The sequence below is a fragment of the Canis lupus genome, chromosome 24 (genome assembly GCF_011100685.1).
Source record: "Canis lupus familiaris isolate Mischka breed German Shepherd chromosome 24, alternate assembly UU_Cfam_GSD_1.0, whole genome shotgun sequence".
NCBI lineage: Eukaryota > Metazoa > Chordata > Mammalia > Carnivora > Canidae > Canis > Canis lupus.
In genome coordinates this window covers 5,103,887-5,123,400 of record NC_049245.1, presented here as the reverse complement: position 1 = coordinate 5,123,400, position 19,514 = coordinate 5,103,887, and the positions used below count along the sequence as shown (strand labels likewise).

General features: G+C 39.9%; 2 protein-coding genes across 31 annotated transcripts in view; one reads left to right on the top strand and one right to left on the bottom strand.

Moving 5' to 3' along the window:
- The window catches only part of DZANK1 (double zinc ribbon and ankyrin repeat domains 1), a 111,061-nt gene extending 105,576 nt beyond the window's left edge, over positions 1 to 5,485 (bottom strand). For 8 of the 29 annotated variants that reach the window (XM_038571492.1, XM_038571491.1, XM_038571495.1 and 5 more), the window contains exons 1-3: positions 4,741 to 4,877; positions 3,287 to 3,332; positions 2,130 to 2,246 (exon numbers count right to left, since the gene is read on the bottom strand). In XM_038571492.1, coding sequence (XP_038427420.1) covers positions 2,130 to 2,246; positions 3,287 to 3,311 — 142 coding nt within the window. In that variant the 5' untranslated portion in view covers positions 3,312 to 3,332; positions 4,741 to 4,877. Of the gene's footprint in view, positions 1 to 2,129; positions 2,247 to 3,184; positions 3,364 to 4,705 lie in introns of all 29 variants that reach the window. The other 21 variants (XM_038571480.1, XM_038571485.1, XM_038571489.1 and 18 more) reach the window with 13 other exon arrangements.
- On the top strand, positions 5,120 to 17,911 carry POLR3F (RNA polymerase III subunit F). Of its 2 annotated transcripts, XM_038571517.1 has the most exons (10): positions 5,120 to 5,323; positions 6,722 to 6,839; positions 9,086 to 9,153; positions 9,528 to 9,548; positions 9,677 to 9,744; positions 11,087 to 11,199; positions 14,463 to 14,606; positions 14,819 to 14,926; positions 15,949 to 16,140; positions 17,182 to 17,911. In XM_038571517.1, the coding sequence occupies exons 1-10, from the start codon at positions 5,262 to 5,264 to the stop codon at positions 17,257 to 17,259; spliced, it is 972 nt and encodes a 323-aa protein (XP_038427445.1). In that variant the 5' UTR covers positions 5,120 to 5,261; the 3' UTR covers positions 17,260 to 17,911. The 2 variants fall into 2 exon arrangements, with proteins under 2 accessions (XP_038427445.1, XP_038427446.1); XM_038571518.1 differs by lacking the exon at positions 9,528 to 9,548 and having other exon boundaries at positions 5,122 to 5,323.
- Positions 17,912 to 19,514: the final 1,603 nt, after the last annotated feature.

Sequence of the window (19,514 nt, the reverse complement as noted above, 5' to 3'; positions counted from 1 at the left end):
TTTTAATATCTGTAAAGTATGTGGAACTAGTATTACTCAGTGAAAAGATATGTGCATTTGTAATTTTAGCTAATATGGTCTAACTTCCTTCTCTTTATGGACACTGAAACAATTTACATGGTTACCAGCAATGCATGAAAATAGCTGTTTACCCACACACACCCCTAGAGTGTGTTATTAATTTTTCTTTTATTTTTGCCATCTCCTAGATATAAAAAAAAGCAAAAAACCTGATACTTTTAACTCACATGTCTCACATTTTTTAGTAAGATTCATTCATTCATTCAACAAATATTTATCAAGTACCTATTATGTGCCAGACACTGTTCTAGGAACTGGGAATAGACCAGGAACCAAAGTCCCTGTTCTCAGGGAGCCTCTATTTTAGGAAGGACATACAAACAGTAAACAAAACAAACAAACAACAAATAAATATATACATGGTGTCAGGTGGTGACTAAATGCCATGAAGTAAATAAAGCAGGGGTAAGGTCTGCTCAGCAAGTAGGTAAAGAGATGGGTAGATGTATATTCCCCTATCTTTAAAAGACACTTATACACTTTCTTTCCTATAAAATGTCCTTTCACATCCTTTGCCCACTTTTCTATTGGGCTACTACTCTTTTGTTATTACGTTGTAGAACTTATTTATTTATTCAAAAGATTTTATTTGAGTACATGTATGCAACTGGGGAGAGGGGCAGAGGAAGAGGGAGAAGCAGACTCCCCACTGAGTGCAAAGCCCTATACACTGGGCTCTATCCCAGCACCCTGAGATCATGACCTAAGCCAAAATCAGAAGTTCAACTGACTGAGCCACCCAGGATTCCCAAACCTCTTTACTTATTAAACATTTTAAATATTGGGACGCCTGGGTAGCTCAGTAGTTGAGCATCTGCCTTCAGCTCAGAGCATGATCCCAGGGTCTCACACCCGGCTCCCCATGGGGAGACTGCTTCTTTCTCTGTGTCTCTCATGAATAAATAAATAAAATCTTAAAAGAATTTTAAATATTAGGGAATTCAGATCTCTATCATTCATATCATCATTTGTCAGTGATGATCTACCTTCTCCCAAGAGTTATGGGCAAATTTATTGAGATTTGTTTTTCATTTGAGATCCCGGACCCCGGAATCATGCCCTGAGTCAAAGGCAGAAGCTCAACCACGAAGCCACCCAGGCACCCCATGGTTTGAGAATTTTTAAAAATAATACTAGTTTTTAAGATAAAGTGTGATGTAAAGTATTCTTAGTTGGAATTTGTCTAGGAAGCACAGGGGTTACCAGAAATATAAAGAAACATACTTTACTTATTAATTATCAAAACATAAATTAGAATTTCAAAGTCTTTTTAAACATGTATTTGTTCATATGTTTTATCTATAAAACTTTCCTGGGGCACCTAGCTTCTTTTCAAGCCCCACACTGGACACAGAAATTAAAAAAAATAAAAGTTTTCCCTTCTCCTTTGTTTACTTTATATATACCTATGTATATATGTAGATATATATGTAGATATAAGTATGATATGTGTATATATGCAGTTTTATCATTACCAGGAAATGTATTCACTACTTCCTTCCTGTAATAGTAGTTAAGATTTATTTTGGCATTACCATGCACCAGACCCTGTGCACCTCACATGTCATTTAATCCTCACAGTAGCTCTAAATGGTAGATACTATTCTCACTAACAATGAGAAAACTGAGACTCAGACAAAGTAATGTATCACTAGAAGTTATCAAAAGCAGGATTTAATCTCCAACATGACTGACTGGAAATTCTGTGTTAGTGGGTCAGATTTTTTATCCCAGCAAAATAACAAGAATCCAGGGAAAGGCTGGGGAAGAACTCGGACATCTTACTTTGGCTAATGTGATTCAAGGCATTGCGGCAACTGTGTACTGATACATATGAAATGTTGGTGAAAGCCAACCGCTTTAATATAAATGTATACCACTCTATAAACGACCAAGTACAAATTTTGGAACTTTTCAAATTTTGGTACTTTTATGAAATTCCCAAGGTCCTAATTGTAGAAAGCATGCAATGTGATAAATCAATGACCAGATGAACATACAGTATGGCAATGTTGTGTCACATGCTTTCAAATATATTTGATTCCTACCGGATTTCATTTCCAAAAGTGTGTTGTTATCAATTTCATGGTTGGCTTTTCCAGGCAGAGGCACTCGCAATGGTATGATCTGAGGGACACACACTGAGCCAGCAGTCATTTTCTCTCCTTACATTAAAAAAAAAAAAAAGGATGAAAATCAATTCCAATGGGCACCTTTTTGAACACAAAAATTGAAGAGAAGCACTTTGTATAAACACAGCAAAACTAGTAAAAACTAAAGAGAATGCCACCTAGAGCACCTGGGTGATTCAGTTAAGCATCTGCCTTTGGCTCAGGTCATGATCTTGGGGGTCCTGGGATCTAGCCCTGCATCAGGCTCCCTGCTCAGGGGGAGCCTGCTTCTTCCTCTCCTCCCTGCTTGTGCTCTCTGTACCTATATCTGTCTCTCTCCATCTCAAATAAATAAATAAAATCTTATAGAAAAATAAAGAGAATGCCACCTAAAAATATTATTTAATTTTTAATTCAAATAATTATTGTTTCAGCTACATTTTTGCTGTTGAGGTCTTGTATAGGATTTTGATTATCTATATACTTACTTCATTTCTAGAAAAAGAGCATGAATGAACGAGATGAGGAAACAAAATTATTTTTAAAAAGATTTTATTTCATTAATTAATTGATTGATTGATTATTTATTTATTTGAGGGAGAGATTGAGCAAGTGAGAGAGCCCAATGCAGGGCTCTATCCCACCCCAGGACCTGAGCCAAAGGCAGATGCTTAACCGACTGAGCCACTGAGGCACCCCTGAAATTATTTTAAATGAACACATTAGATGAATACAACAGTCCCTCCTTTCCACAGGGGAAATGTTCAAGATCCCAAATGGATGCCTGAAACCATGGATAGTGCCAAACCCTATAAATATTGTTTACATATACTGTATTTTCCTATACATACCTACCTATGATAAATTTAATTTAGAAATCATGTAAGAGATTAACAACAAGAATAATAAAATAGAACAATTACAACAACATACTGTAATATAAGGAATGCAAGTGTGGTCTCTCTCAAAATATCTTATTGTACTGTACTCACCCTTCTTCTTGTGATGACGTGAGATGAGAAAATGCCTACATGATGAGATGAAGCGAGGTGAATGACCTAGGCGCTGTAATGTAGCATTAAGCTACTACTGACCTTTTGACATCAGGAAGAGGATCATCTGCTTCTGGGTCCCAGGTGACTGCAGGTAAGAGAAACCATGGAAAGCAAAACTGCAGGTAAGAGGAGACTAGTGTACATTAGAACAGAGGCCATCACTAGTGATCTGATCTGAGCTCCCCCTAAAGCGTTATCAACCTCTCCTGCCCCTTGTCAATGCGTCGCCTCTCTTGGCTTCAGGGCAGGACATCACACAAGAGGAACAGAAGTAACTCTGTATGTGACATGAAATGTTAATTTAGAGCCAACTCCTTTGTGAAAGCACCAGGCTCAAGGCCCCCTTGTTGTCACCAAGTGGTCCTTGCATTTTAAAGCTGCAAAGAAATTTTAGAAGGATGGCAGAGTATCATGTCTCAGCTGAAAGTTGGCACAGATAAAAAGAGTGAGCAACAAAGTCTCCCACCCCAAATACTGTATTTATAAATAACTGAATATAAGTATGGAGGCCTTACTGATCTTTTTCAGTGGGATGGAGTATAAGTCTTAAAGCATAGAGAATATGGGGGGAAAGCAAACCTCACCTTAAGACAACAACCATTTACATCTATGTGTGGCCTTTTCAAATTTTAATGATTATGGATACATAAACTCACTCAGTTATAACCTATGTGTTCGGTCAATTTTTAGAGTGTACTTTTGCACCTACTCTCTTATTTACAATCTTCCACATACTTACATAATCTTATTTATCATTTTGTTTGTGGTTGGGCATTTGGGCTATTACTAGTTTCTTTTTAATTTTGGTTGGTGCAATTCTAAATAATACTGCTCTGAATAATTTGTGGTTTGAATTTTGTCACAGATTACATTCCCGAAAGCTGGAAACTAAATTTAGGAAGTGGATTCAATGCCTGATTTAGATCATTCCAGGGCAGAGATTAAGAATTTGAATTGCAGATACTGATATTGAGAGTAATAGCGTCTACCGAAGGATGGCTGGACTCAGGGAAGAGAGAGGGAGGGGAGGAGAAGGTGCTGTTTGTTCCTCATTTTTCCCCTTAAGAGGCAGTTAAAATTAAAGTAGTTGAAAAATCAGTCCAAAATAAAAATTTGAAAAACACAGGGGAAGGGTACGCGTCGCAATTAGGCGCTACCCTTGGGAGGGGCGGCCGCTGGGCCTCTAGCGAAGAGGATCAAGAAGCAGCCCGACATGCTAGGCCCAGATGGCAGCGAGGGGTCAGTGGCACCGCTAACCCCTCACCCCCGCCATCGATACTGCCCCTCGCCGCCCGGTTCCGGAACCCCGGGGTCCCTGTCCCGGCCCATCGGGGGCAAATAGGGACGCCCGCTTCCTCTCGGTGGGAGCGACGGAGGTCCTTCTCCTCCCCCTCCTCCCTCCTCTTCCCCTCCCCGCCGGCCGCCGCCACCCAGGTCGTGCCCGGTACCCCGAGGTACCGCCACGGCTCCCAGGCAGGTAGCCCACCCCTCACCGCCTCTCGCCCTCTCCTCGGCCGCCGCCTGGGTTTCCACAGACGCCGCGAGCAGGGCCCCGCCCACGAGAGCCAAGCAGGTGATTGGCGGAAGCCGACTTCCTAGCAACCAGCCCCGCCCCTGCCGCCGGGCCCGCGGGGGTACCAGCCTCGAGCGCCTTCCGGGGGCTTCCCTGCAGGCCCCTGAGAATATGCCTTCACAGAGATCGGGAAGTGCTCGGAGGTGGCGTCCCGACGCCAGAGGGAGCGAGCCAGGCTCGTTTGTCCGACAGGCACTGACATTCAACAAACACGGATAAGGCGTGGATAAGGCGTAAGGGCGCGGGCGGAGGAGGCGATCAGGCGCGGCTTGGCCGCCTCAAGCCGACGCAACAAGTAAGGGCCGGCTGCCACGTGGGAAAGAAGGCCCCCTGCGCGAGCCGGCGCCGTTCCCGCGTTCCCGGTCCTCAGCTTCCCGGCCGGCTGTCCCCTGGCTCCCGACCCCAAGCGTCTCTGCCCCCAGGGCCCGGAAGTAGGCCGTCATGGCCGAGGTGAAGGTGAAAGTGCAGCCGCCCGACGCGGATCCGGTCGAAGTAGAAAACAGGTAAATCAGCGAGTGAGGCTCGCTTCCCTGCTCCGGAGCCCCGACGGCGGCCAGTCGTTGGGGCAGCCGGACCCCTGCTCCGAGGACCCTCGGCAGATCGCGGCGCGCGCGCGAAGGGCGGGCGTCCCTGGAACGCAGACTTCTTGAGGAGCTCCCAGCGAGTTGGACAGTCTGTGACTTTCTGAATCTTCTTGCCCCGGCGCCGTCGGGGAGTCGTGATGACGTGCTTCCCTCCTGCAGTAAGGTGGTCCACGCCCAGACGACCGGCATGTTCCCCGTAGTATCTGTAGCTGCATATTCTGATTCAGGATCGAGAACCCCCACGACAGAACATTTGGGCCAAGTGAGGGTGCGCTTTGTGATCTTTGAAGAAACATTAAAACACATCGTTTCCGTGCAATACTGAAGTCAAGATTTTAGGTCACCTAAAGCCTCTCCTAATTTTATATTCGCTATCCGTGCCCTGATAGTTTTAGGTTATCACATAGTTTTGAAAGACCGTAACTTTCTCAGACTTTTGGAAACACGTGTAATGATCCTATGACAAGGTGGATATTTGGGCTTATTTTTGTTTGGTAGAGATAATTCTAAAAGCAAGCTCCAATTATGGTGAATTGTCATAACGAATGTTGCCTTCTTACCAGAAGATTTGCCTCCTCTTTGCAGACTTATGGCTGCCCAATGCACTGAATATTAATTTTGTCATACTTGTTCCATCTGAGAACATTGAAGCCTCAACTTTAATATTTTTTCCGTATTTTCATTTGACTTTTGTTCTAATTTAAGGTTCATATTAGCAGAGAAAAGAAATGCTCCTCTTAAGGGCACCTGGTGGCTCATTGGTTGAGCATCCGTCTTCAGCTCAGGTGCTGATCCTGCCATCCTGGGGTCGAGTCCCTCACCGGGCTTCCCGCAGGGAGCCTGCTCCTCCCTCTGCCCACGCCTGCCTCTCTCTGTCTCTCGTGAATAAATAAATAAAATATTTTTAAGAAGTGCTCCTTTGAAATAATAGTTATACTGTAAACATATACTTTGTCTTGCACAGTTTCTAACATGCTTTTCATTCACAACCATCACAGAAACCCAGATTATTTTATTTTAGCATGGGATACGTGGGTAGCTCAGTAGGATAAGCATGTGACTCTTGGTTTCAGCTCAGGTCATTATCTCAGTGTTGTGAGATTGAGCCCTGCATCGGGCTCTGCACTGGGCATGGAGCCTGCTTAGGATTCTCTCTTCCTCTGCCCTTCCCTTTTTACCTCCTCTTAAAAAAAAAAAAAAAAATCTTCCCAATGTGAAAAAAAGGCACAATTTCAAACTGTTCTGCTTGTATTTTTCCCCCACTGTCTCTTGAAATAGGTAAAAACATGAATAATATCATTTTGCCTTTGTTCCTAGGATTATAGAATTATGTCATCAGTTCCCTCATGGAATTACAGACCAAGTAATTCAGAATGAAATGCCTCATATAGAAGCCCAGCAGCGGGCAGTTGCCATCAATAGACTGCTATCCATGGTAAGGCAAATTCAGCTAGTTCATATATTTATGTGCTATAATTGTCATTACTTCCGACTATGTATTTTTAAACCATTCAGAAGTGTCTTAGGTTAAGATTTCAAGCCAGGAAACAGCTCAGACTGCCTGAACTGAGGAAAAAAATAATTACACATCATTTTTACAAGATGAATGAGGGGCACCTGGGTGGTGCAGTCGGTTAAGCATCTGACTCTTGGTTTCCACTCAGGTCATGATCTCTGGGTTGTGGGATTGAGACCCCTGTGGCTTTGTGCTCAGCGGAGAGTTGGCCTGTGATTTTCTTTGTCCCTCTCCTTCTGCACTCTCCCCATGTCTGCGCTTTCTCTCTCTCTCAAATCCCAATAAATAAATAAATAAATAAGTAAGTAAATTAAAAAATGAAATAAATGTATTTTAATTATTGTATTTGTTAACCTAATTGTCATCATGTACATAGGGCACATGGGGCTAATCTGCTCTCACGTTCTGTTTGCTTCCTGCTGCCAGTGCTGGACCTTTCCCTATGAAATGTGCCCTCTGCCAGCTATCACAATTTATTAGGGTTTCACTCTCCACAATTTCACTCTGAGCATTTCAGGAGGCAGGAGTAAGTGCCGTAACACTACAGTGGGGTTTTTCAGTGAAGTCCTTCTACCTGCTTTTACCTCTTCTCTTCTCCTGGGGCCCTAACATCATTCTCCTCCACGGTGCAAAAATAGCTCACCTTGTGGCACCCCATCCTCTAAATCTACTTGTTTCTTCTTCCATTTCCCCTATATCAAAGTTCCCATGTCTTGAAAGCATTTCAGTTTCGTTGTAGTAGAAACTGGGTAAAAGATTTCTATACTAAGGACTCATGGAAATTTGAGGACAGGTGAACTTTCTGCTAAACTACTCCCTTCAATCTTCTAGCTCAGTGGCTCAAAAAGTTTTCTTTTCTTTTCTTTTCTTTTCTTTTCTTTTCTTTTCTTTTCTTTTCTTCTCTTTCTTTTCTTTTTTTATTTTTATTTTTTTTTTTAAGATTTTAACTATTCATGAGAGACACAGAGAGAGAGAGAGAGAGAGACAGAGACACAGGCAGAGGGAGAAGCAGGCTCCATGCAGGGAGCCCGACGTGGGACTCGATCCCAGGTCTCCAAGATCACGCTCTGGGCTGAAGGCGGCGCTAAACTGCTGAGCCAACCAGGCTGCCCCTTGAAAATAAAGTGCCAGATAGTATGCATTTTAGGCTTTGCAGGCCTTGTGGTTTCTGTTGCAGGTACCCAACTCTGCAGGAAAGTAGCCATGGGCCATACATTAAGAAATGAGCATGGCTGCATTCCAGTAAAACTTTATAAAAACAAGGGCAGCCCGGGTCATATCCATGACCCCCCCCCCGCCCCCCAGTCATATATCACAGTATGGATGTTCGGTAAACGTTCATAGGCTGAATTAAACAACCTACAAATGGAACTTTGTGGTTTGATTTTGCTACTTAGTGGGGTCCAGGGACAATTGCTGTTCATTCATATGTAAACCTGTTTCCAAGTCCTGTGTCAGCCCAGTCTTAACTGATGAGAATGGGGGCTCCTTTAGCCATGAGTTCCCCAAACAGCCAGAAGTCTGGTAGTACAGCCACCTGAGGGCTCCCAAGTTCAGACCCAAGGGATTTCAAAAGCATGTCCGACATGCTTTCTTTACTTTTGCTATATAAAACCAAATCTATTGCATCTTTTATTCATTGCGTGATATTCCTGCCTAATTGTCATGTAATATAATAGAAATAACACAAATCAGTAAATGTTACTATTAACTTGGCAAATTTTACTGTATCATGTTATAAAATATTTATGCATGTTATTCTTCATTTGAAATCTTTATATAAATTATTTTCATTTTTAAGTTTATATTATACATTTGTTGAATTTATTTGAATTCAAATATAGATTTTTATTTATTATTCTAAAGCTGTTCAGAATTCTTTATGCATTGATCATATAACTAAGCTAGGGTATAGCATATAAGAAATTGTTAAGTATTTATATTTTGGAAAATGACAACCTAAGTTTCAAAAATGGTTTCAAAAATATATTACATGTGATATGTAGGTAAAAACTTAAGTCTCGAGTGAGGAACTAACAAATAATTTTGTGGGGTAGGATATTTTGGTTTGTGTAAAATTTTAAAGAATACGTGAACATTTGTGGTTGATTTGAAGTATCTCCAAGATAATTCATTGTTATTTTCTATTAAAAAAAAAACTTTAGGGTCAGTTGGATCTCTTAAGGAGCAATACAGGCCTTCTGTATAGAATAAAGGATTCTCAGAATGCTGGGTAAGCACCTAATTTTTTTATTGTAAGAAACTTTAATTATTACAAATGTAACCTATGTTTTTTTGGGAAAAAGTCAACATAGAATTGCATAATGTAAACCTGTCCTGCATACCATCCCCACCTCTTATCATGAGTTCCATTTCTCAGAGATAACTGCTCTTAATAATTTGGTATATGTCCTTTCTTCTAGGTATATATATAAATATATAGAAATGATTATATATTTATATACTATATATAATCTCTTTTCTTTTTTTTTCTTTTTTTTTCTTTTTTTTTTTTAACAAAAATGGGATCATGCTATCCATACTGTTTTGCAACTTGTTTTTTTCACTTACTATATCTTGGACATCTTTTCATTCTGGTACATACAGCCCTGTCTCATTCTTTTTAAGGTAAGCCCTTCTTTTGGTAAATAAGTCAATGTGATGACCTTGTCTGCTAATTCATTAAAGTAATTATGTAGATTATTAGATTATCCTGTATCTCTTTGTCTTTTTAATTCTACTTTATTCCCCTGCAGTAAAATGAAAGGATCAGATAACCAAGAAAAACTAGTATATCAAATCATAGAGGATGCAGGAAATAAAGGTAAGCAGGTAAAGGAAGAAGCAGAAAAAGTCATCATCTTTAAGACCAGAAATAGGAACTGAGTTCTGGCTTCCCAGGATACAGATCCATATGTAGAGAATGCTTCCATGTATGTTAAAAGAAGGGGAAGTAGAAATATATAATATACATATGCTTGCAGGACACCCAGGTGTGATGCCGTTGCTGTTGCCTCAACGCAGGCAGGGGCTAGATGGCTGGGGGCCAGGATGGAAAGAAACTTCTGAATTCTGAACTGTGGGAATGTACTATCTATTCAAAATAAATCAGCTAAAACTTAAGGGTTTTTTTTTTTTTTTTTTTTCCCAATCCTCACTTTCTTTGACGGCCTTCATTTCTTTAACTTCATCTTATCTGTAACTTGTGGATAATCCATCTCTCTAGTTTTTGCAAAAACCAAAGGGATGTCCAGTGCAGTGTGGCAGTGTCTGACAGAGGTCCCTCAGCAACTGTTCAGTTTTTCTCTATCCCCTTACGGAACTATATCTAAATTGCTGTTAATCCTAGAGTTTAGGATCTGAGTCCAATGATAATTTCAACAATGTATCAACAATGATATAATTTGAAATATCATTCTTGTATTATTAGGTGTTTAATATTTTTAAAATAGACATGACAAAAGCCATTCTCTATTTTTAAAAAATCTATCTTCCTATCACATTATGCCTCTGTGCTGGGAAGAAAATAAGGTAACACATTTTCTTTTTCTTTTATTTTTTAATTTTTTTAATTTTTTTTTTAAGGTAACACATTTTCTATAAAATTCCACATACAACCCTTCTTTGAAATCCTACCTTCTTGTAAAGGGCTTTTAGTGGCTGTGAGAATTGCAGTCTTCCTTTTTTTCATCTCCTAAATATAGTGTATAAATAATGGGTATATATGCACACACATGTTCACATGCAGTTTTTTGCACTCTGTTGGCGGTGATAGCTGACCTTGGCCCAAACTTAAGTTATAATCTAAATACGATCTGAAGTATAAATAATAGGAAACAGAATTTGGGGTATAGGAGGGGGTGGAAGAGACAATAAGTTAATTCAGTAACATTCAAGATTTTTCTCCATTAAAAAGTATCTTTTTCATATGTTTTTAAAAAGGTGCCACACTAGGATTCCAAGAAATTTCTGGTTAGAAGACATAGCGCATAACTTCTTTTATCATTTTGCATACTTTTGTTGTTATCTGAGATTCTTACCTCTAAGTCACTGTTTTTCCTATAACTATGCCCTAGGAATAGTATACATATTTTGCTAGTTTTGGCACGTGGACTACAAACACAAATCCTATGGCGTTGAACTCATTTTACTTTACTTTCTTACAGGAATATGGAGCAGAGATATCCGATACAAAAGTAACTTGCCATTAACAGAAATTAACAAAATTCTAAAGAATTTGGAAAGTAAAAAGCTTATCAAAGCTGTTAAGTCTGTGGCAGTGAGTATTTTTCTCTTTCCTTCCCCCAAGTGTTCACTGTATGTGTATTGCTCCAAGTATGTTTCAAGATCTTCTTGTTCTTTAGGCTATGTCATGATTTAAAACTACTAGTCAAAAAGATTTTTAAAAATTTCGTTTATATTGAATTGGTTTGGAGATGTTACTTACATTTATCACTGCCTGGTTAATTCTTTGTGTCTTACCCCCTTGAAAAGGTAAAACTACTGTATTCTTCAGTAAAGAATTTTTGGAATCATGAACATTTTTCATGGATTTTCAGCGTGTAAGATAGTTTACTTCATTCTAGCAAATTAGATTACTCATTCAACAAATATCTATTGTGTGTTTGCTCTGTGCCAGGCACTGTTTGGGTGTTTGGGATACATTAATGAACAAGTCAGGGAAAGATCTCTGCCCTGATAAAGTGTCTCTTCTAGTATGTAGTATTTCTCCTCCTCATCCTATCCCACCCCTATTACCTCCTTCAGGGATTTCCATTCAGAGCTGGATCCATCAGGGACACCAGCTACTGACCCCATTAACCTAGGCAGCAGAGGAGCTGAGATTCCCCTAAACTAAAGTTTGTTTGTTTGTTTTTGTTTTTATTTTTATTTTTATTTTTATTTTTGATAGTCACACAGAGAGAGAGAAAGAGAGGCAGAGACACAGGCAGAGGGAGAAGCAGGCTCCATGCACCGGGAGCCCGATGTGGGATTCGATCCCGGGTCTCCAGGATCGCGCCCTGGGCCAAAGGCAGGCGCTATACCGCTGCGCCACCCAGGGATCCCAAAACTAAAGTTTGTTTGAATGCGGATTTCAGCAAATAAGATTTTGATATTCATTTATCAAATGATATTTTTGCCTTAACACTCCTTTATTTATTTATTTTAAAGACTTATTAAGGAGCACCTGGGTGGCTCATGGTTGAGCATCTGCCATTGACTCAGTTTGTGATCCTGGGGTCTTGGGATCAAGTCCCACATCAGGCTTCCCAGAGGGAGCCTGCTTCTCCTTCTGCCTATGTCTCTGCCTCTCTCTGTGTGTCTCTCATCAATAAATAAATAAAATCCTTAAAAATAAATAAAGGTTTTATTTATATTTAGAGAGAGAGAGAGAGCACAAGCACAGGAAGGGGCAGAGGGAGAGAATCTCAAGCCGACTCCATTCTGGACATGGACCCCAGTGCAAGGCTCAGTCTCACAACTCTTAGATCATTACCTGAGCCAAAATCAATAGCTGATGCTTCCAGCTGCACCACCCAGGCATCCCCCCTCCCTTATTTAGAATATTATCTACCCTCTGCATTTTTAATGGATAATTTCAAATATATACAAAAGTAGAAAAAATAATGAGTCCCCACACACTGAACACCTAGCTTCACTTTGCCAATCTTTCATCTCCATCTTTATTTTTAATAACAGCTTTATTGAGATAACTGACATACCAGAAAATTCATCTGTTTAAATTGTATAGTTTGGCAGTTTTTAGTATACTGACAGAGACATGCAACCATCACACTATTCTAATTCACACATTTTCATCACCTCTGAAATGTGACCCCACTAGGAGTCACTCCCCAGCCTTCCTGCCCGTAGGCCCTGACAACCACTGATGTAGTTTCTGTCTCTATAGATCTACGTATTCTGGACATTCCATATAAACTGTATCATACAATATATGGTCTTTTGTATTAGGCTTTTTTTATTCACATGATGTTTTCAAGTTTTCAAACTAAAGTAGTTTTAGATTATAGCCCAGTATAAAATAAATACTCATGAGTCCATATGGAAATGTTTAAATAAATAAATGATTCCAAAAATTCCTTAGTGAAGAGTATAGTAGTTTTGGCTTTTCAGTGGGTGAGACACAAAGAGTTAGCTGGGGTGGCTTAGTCAGGCCAATTTCCACTCAGGGTCACGAGATTAAGCCCTGCATCATACTCCACACTCAGTGAGGAGTCTGCTTGCCCTTGTCCCTCCCTTTGCTTGCTCTTTCTCTCTCTGTCAAAAGTAAATTTAAAAGATCTTTTAAAAAATAAATAAATGACATCTTCCCACGAGTAGATTGAGGCAAAATAGACAAACTTCCTGTGCAGAAGAATTCTAGGTAATTTAGGTGGATGGACACTCTACCCTCAAAGAAGTGGAATATAACTCCCACTCCTTAAGTGTGGGCTGAGCATGGTGATGTCCTTCCACATATGGAAAGACTAGGGAAAAAATGTCAGTTTATGATGGAGAAAACGGAGAAGCACTACTTCAAGCCATCTGATCAAGGTTAACCTCAATACTGAGAAGTCTTATCAGTAGTGATCAGTTATCACTTGGTGATCGAACGCCCTTGACAGGATGTGATGAGAAGGGCACTTCTCCGTGGTCTTTCTCCTAGAGTAGTCATAAGAAAAACATCAGGCAGGTCCCAGTCAAGAGATATCCTATAGAATACCTGACCAGTCATCCTCAGTACTGGCAAGTTATCAAAAGCAAGGAGAGTCTGAGAATTTGCCAATGGAACAGGACAAGTAAGTGTAATATGGTATCCTGAATAGGTTCTTGGACCAGAAAAAGGATATTAGGGAAAAACTAAAGAAACGTCAATGAAGTATAGACTTTAGTTAATAATGATATATCAATATTAGTTCATTAACTGTAATAAATGCAACCTACTAATGTAAGATGTTAAGAGGGGAAACTAAGCACAAGGTAAATGTACCATCTTTACACTAATTGTGTAAATCTAAAACTGCTCTAAAATAAAAGGTTTGAGGGGTGCCTGGGTGGCTCAGTCAGATAAGCATATGAGTCTTGATCTCAGCTCAGGTCATGATGTCAGAGTCATGAGATAGAGCCCAGAGTCAGGTTCCATGCTGGGTGTGGCACTGGTTAAGAGTCTCTTCCTCCCCATCTCCTTGCCCCTCACCCACCCCAGCTCAAAAGAAAGTAAAAAAATATATATATATAAAAAGTTTTGAGAGTTTCTTTAAATCTTAGTTTTGAAAGACTTGGTTACCTTTTTTTTTTTTTTTTAAGATTTTTAAATTTATTTTTACAGAAAGAGCGTGCATGTGCACCAGGGGTAGGGGAGGGGCAGAGGGAGAGAAGGAGACTCTTAGCAGGCTCCACACCCAGCAAGGAGCTAGACGCAGGGCTTGAACTCACAACCCTGAGACCAAGAGTCGAACACTTAACCGACTGAGCCACCCAGGTGCCCCTGCAAGACATGTTTATCTTATAACCACATCTGCTGTTAATGTTTTTTCCTAGGCCTCAAAAAAGAAAGTATATATGCTTTATAACTTGCAGCCGGACCGGTCTGTGACTGGTGGAGCCTGGTACAGTGACCAGGATTTTGAATCAGAATTTGTAGAGGTGCTTAACCAACAGTGTTTTAAATTCCTACAAACCAAGGTGAGGCATAATTAAGGAAACATCACTGCAAATTTTTTTTTAAAGTTACTTCATAAAGAATGTTTAATCTTGTATATCATATTTCACATAGGACATGAAAATACTCAAACCAGTAATTTTCACTAAACAATATATTCTGTTGATTTCACACTATATAAACTGTGTTCAGAAAATGCTAGTGTTCTTATTGAGATATATTTCTACCCTAAAAGGCAGAAACAGCTCGAGAAAGCAAACAGAATCCAATGATACAAAGAAATAGTTCATTTGCCTCATCACATGAAGTGTGGAAGTACATTTGTGAATTGGGGATCAGTAAGGTAAGAGCTCAATTTTTAATTTTCATCTTATTTTTTAAAAGTTACTCTTCATCATAGGGATATAGTTTACAATGTATTCTAAACATATTTGACCCAGACCCCTTTTCCAGGTGATACCTATGAACCTTCTGCAGAACCCATTTAGACAGGTGACTGTCATGCCATCAGGCACTGTGTGATCTGTGTGAACTTAAGCTTGGAGGATAGAGCAGCAGAGCAGAGGCCTGGCATGCATGGCACTACCAAGATTCAAAAGTCTGTTCTGACAAGGTCTTGACTTTCTCAGAGACATTTCAACATAGGTGCCAAACATCAGTCATCACATCAGTTGTCATTTATTGGTATTGTGTCCCCTTGTAAGATGAGAGTGCTCTTGTCAGCATATGTTTTTGAAGACCTATACATAAAGACACTGTGCTGGATGTTCTTCATTATCAGAAAAAAACAATACATAGACAAGTCATCTTCATTTCCTGTCCCCCAAATCTTTCATTTATAAAAAAGTAGGAATTTGGACAATTTGATATCTAAAATAATTCTTTCTGCTCATTTTATGAATCCCCATAAAATTCTTGCCCCCAAAAATGTTACTTTATAAGACTTCTAGATTTCACTTAGAAAGTGGAAAAATAGAAAGTGTTGGGATGCCTGGGTGATTCAGTGGTTGAGTGTCTGCCTTTGGCTCAGGGCGTGATCCTGGGGTCCCGGGATTGAGTCCCACATCAGGTTCCCTGCGTGGAGCCTGCTTCTTCTCCCTCTGCCTGTGTCTCTGCCTCTCATTAATAAACAAAACCTTAAAAAAAATAAAGTGTCAAATTCAGCATGAGGTTAGAGTTCTGTCTCTAGCATTTCTGTGGTTTGTGCTAACTTGGGCTGCTGTTCAACCCCTCACTTCTGATTACTCACCAGCATGATGTTTCGTCATTTCACTGAGGAACTGTGAACCCTTTACTCTTTACACACTCTCCAAAAGGATGTCTTCTTGTGCTTTCTGTGTCCTTTCTAATGCATCTCCTTTTCAGGTAGAGTTATCCATGGAGGACATTGAAACTATCTTAAATACACTCATTTACGATGGGAAAGTGGAGATGACTATCATTGCTGCAAAAGAAGGCACTGTTGGCAGTGTAGATGGACACATGAAACTGTACAGAGCAGTCAATCCAATCATCCCACCCACAGGTTTGGTCCGGGCCCCATGTGGACTCTGCCCGGTGAGTTAAAGTGGCTCCACTTCATACCTGACTGTGCAAATGCCACCTAACTTAACAGCAAGCACACCCCCATTTTCTGACTTTCAGAGTTGACCAAGAGCAGCTCAAACCTCCATGTAACCTTGATGATGGGCCCTTGATGAACAAGTCCTTGCTTTACATTTTTATTTACAATAACCACGCTAGGGAAATTTGTGATTTTTTTCCTGTAGGCCCTGAAATGGACAATGTTTAATGAGGGCTGATCATTTAACCTAAGTAAGGAGGGAAATAAGATTTGTTGAGAACCTACCACAGGCCAGGCATGTTCTTGAAGATTTATATGGTCTCATTTAATCCTCCTCTTGTCCCTTGGAGCTAGTGATGTTATTTCTGCATAAGCATGAGGCTAAGCAAGGTGTAGAAGCTACAGCTTAGAAGTAACAATCAGGATGCAAACCCAGAGATGTTTTTTCCCCTGTTATCATACCCCCAGCACTCTTCATTCATCTGTTCCCACATAGTTCACACATGCCAGCTGCATGCTGCAGGCACTGCATATTCTTGGGCTTCTGGTATATGTTTTATTTCATTGTACCAGCCCTTGTCTATATGCCTAAGCTTTCTGTATGCTGGTTTCAACTTCTAGAAAAACCAGGAAGCATATTGGGAATTCTATTTAGCACCATTTACAAAAAGAAATGTAGCTAACGTGAAACATTTGATTAGTGAAACATATATCTAGATCTGCTCTCCTGTATTCCTGTTACCTGCTGATAGCCTTTAGCCCAGTGGGCAGATGAACAGGTCACCTTAGTGCTACAGTGAAAGTTCTCTTATTAACTCACTTTATAATCACATAGCAAGTCCTATGATAGCACGCTCTTAAATACAGCCCTAGTCTTTCACTTTGAAAATTTTACTTTAAATATTGCTTTAAAAAATGGTTGGTCTTGGACACTTTAACAGAAATTTTAGTTGTAGGTGACATTTAAGACTTTACTGATAATGTAATAATTTTAAAACTCTCATTTGATTGTAATTTTTTTTTCTTTTTTAAAGGTTTTTGACGACTGCCATGAAGGTGGTGAGATTTCACCATCTAACTGTATTTATATGACAGAGTGGCTCGAATTTTAACAGAGAACTAGGAACTTTACTGACATTTTGCAGATGAAGTTACTTTGGGACCAAAAAATTTAACTCATGATGGAATATCAAATTTCCTTGAAAGCAAACTTCACAATAATGGATAGACTTGCTGCTATGAAAAAATATTTTTTTATCTATGAAGACTAAATTTATATTGGTAAGGTAGCCAACAGAATTTGAAGCAGGTAAGGTTAATAGTGAAATCCATTCTTCAATAAATAAAATACTCTGAACTTCCAGAAGGCCACCATCTGAAGCTTTTCAAGACTTTTGGTGATTCACAGAAAAAGCAGCCAACCAAATCCGTATTTGCCAAACACTACAATAATGACTAGAGTTTAAAATTCCCATTTTAAAGCTATTAAGGTCTTCATTGGGAAACTTTATATCTGGTTCATTATTGCCATTTGTTTTCTTTTCTCAGTGGTTTCATTGAGAATCAAAAGCAGTAAGGCAGGAATAGCACTTAGAGGCACGAGTGGCGGAAAGAGTGGAACACCCCTTTCCATACACTATTCATTCCTTTTTATGTCAGAAATATTCTTTCAGAGGATTATGCCGTTGTACCTCCCTCAAATGCAAATGATGACTATTGTCAAAAATGTTTTCAGCACATAAATCTGATTATTCTCATCCTCAAGAGAATGTTTTCATTGATCCTTCTTTGTCAAAGTCTTCCAAGTTTCATTCTGTGGTTTAACTGCATTATTTGCTAGAATTGCCCCATGATCCATTGCCCTCCATTCACCCTTTATTGTCAACAGGGTACCACTCCTCTTTTATCTTATCTTAGATTTATTTCCTTACTCTCTTCAAAATCATCATGTAATTGGTCTAATCAGAAAGCCATTATAATTGTTCTCAGTTCTAATAGTACTTTCCATTCTAGGTTATTGGATATATTCTTGCACAGAAGTTAGCTTTTTAGGATTTCAGTTGTATTTTCATTCTGTAGCTCCACTTAATGATTTCTGTGTCCAGGCCAAAAGCACGGGGCTAAGGGAAGGAAATTCAATGCCAGCTACTCCTGAGGCCTGAGTTTAAACACCAGTTTGGAGATACTCCCAAGTTGGCAACCATCAGAAGGGTTATTTAGAGCTAAATGGGGATCAGTAAAATAAAACTCAGCTCATTAACCAATTAAGAACCAGATGTAGTCTGTGCCTAGCTCTGTAGAAACACCATTCAAGGGATGCCTGGGTTGATCAGTGGTTGATCAGTGTTGATCATCAGCAGTGGTTTGGTTCAGGGCATGATCCTTGGTCTGGGGATCGAGTCCTGCATTGGGCTCCCCATGGGGAGCCTGATTCTCCCTCTGCCTGTGTCTCTGCCTGTGTCTCTCATGAAAAAATGAAATCCTAAAAAAAAGAGAAAGAAACAGCGTTCGATGACACTAGCACTTTGAAACAAAGATCATTTCAAGTACTGGATATATAGGAGATAGAAAAGAATCTGGGAGCCTGCAACTACACAGGGTTTCTCTTCCACCCCCAGTGAGGGCTGGAATAGTAAGAACATTATCCGTCCTTCTTGGGACCTGGCCCATCACAGAGGCACTAGTTTTATTTAATGACAAAACTGAACTTGGGTTGGGGAAGAGGTAGATGGGAAGAAGGAATCAGTTCATGTATTAAATACAGACTTTGCATTGTCTCGATAGCCAAAGATTGATGTTTAAAGCGTACAAATCAAAGGCTACAACAAAAGTTCCCTGACTCACCAGAAGAAAGACCCTTTAAATGCTTTTCCTGGGATCCCTGGGTGGCGCAGCGGTTTGGCGCCTGCCTTTGGCCCAGGGCACGATCCTGGAGACCCAGGATCGAATCCCACATCGGGCTCCCGGTGCATGGAGCCTGCTTCTCCCTCTGCCTGTGTCTCTGCCTCTCTCTCTCTCTGTGACTATCATGAATAAATAAATAAAATCTTTAAAAAAATAAAAAATAAAAAATAAAAAAAAATAAATGCTTTTCCTGCAGCATGTCTTTCATTCTGAATATTAACAACTGAAGGAGAAAAGAGAGCAATTAAAAAATACAGCACCCTTGGTATATAGTTAAATGGTATTTACCCACCAGAAGTAAACTTTGACCAAAACAAGTTATGAGGCCATTGACTCATGACACCAAAAATCAAATTGTGTGTGAAGAAGTCTTAATCCTTACAGTTGATTTCCATTTAGTATAACGTATTTTGATTACCTGAGAATATTCCCTAGAGCCTGTCAGGGCCCCTCTTCTGCTTAA

Bases quoted from the DNA above. Each gene is read 5' to 3' on its own strand.
- POLR3F (XM_038571517.1), top strand. From the start codon at position 5,262: ATGGCCGAGGTGAAGGTGAAAGTGCAGCCGCCCGACGCGGATCCGGTC. The intron at 9,745-11,086 runs GTAAGCAGGTAA...ACTTTCTTACAG, and splicing joins AGAGGATGCAGGAAATAAAG to GAATATGGAGCAGAGATATC. The intron at 14,607-14,818 runs GTGAGGCATAAT...CTACCCTAAAAG, and splicing joins TTAAATTCCTACAAACCAAG to GCAGAAACAGCTCGAGAAAG.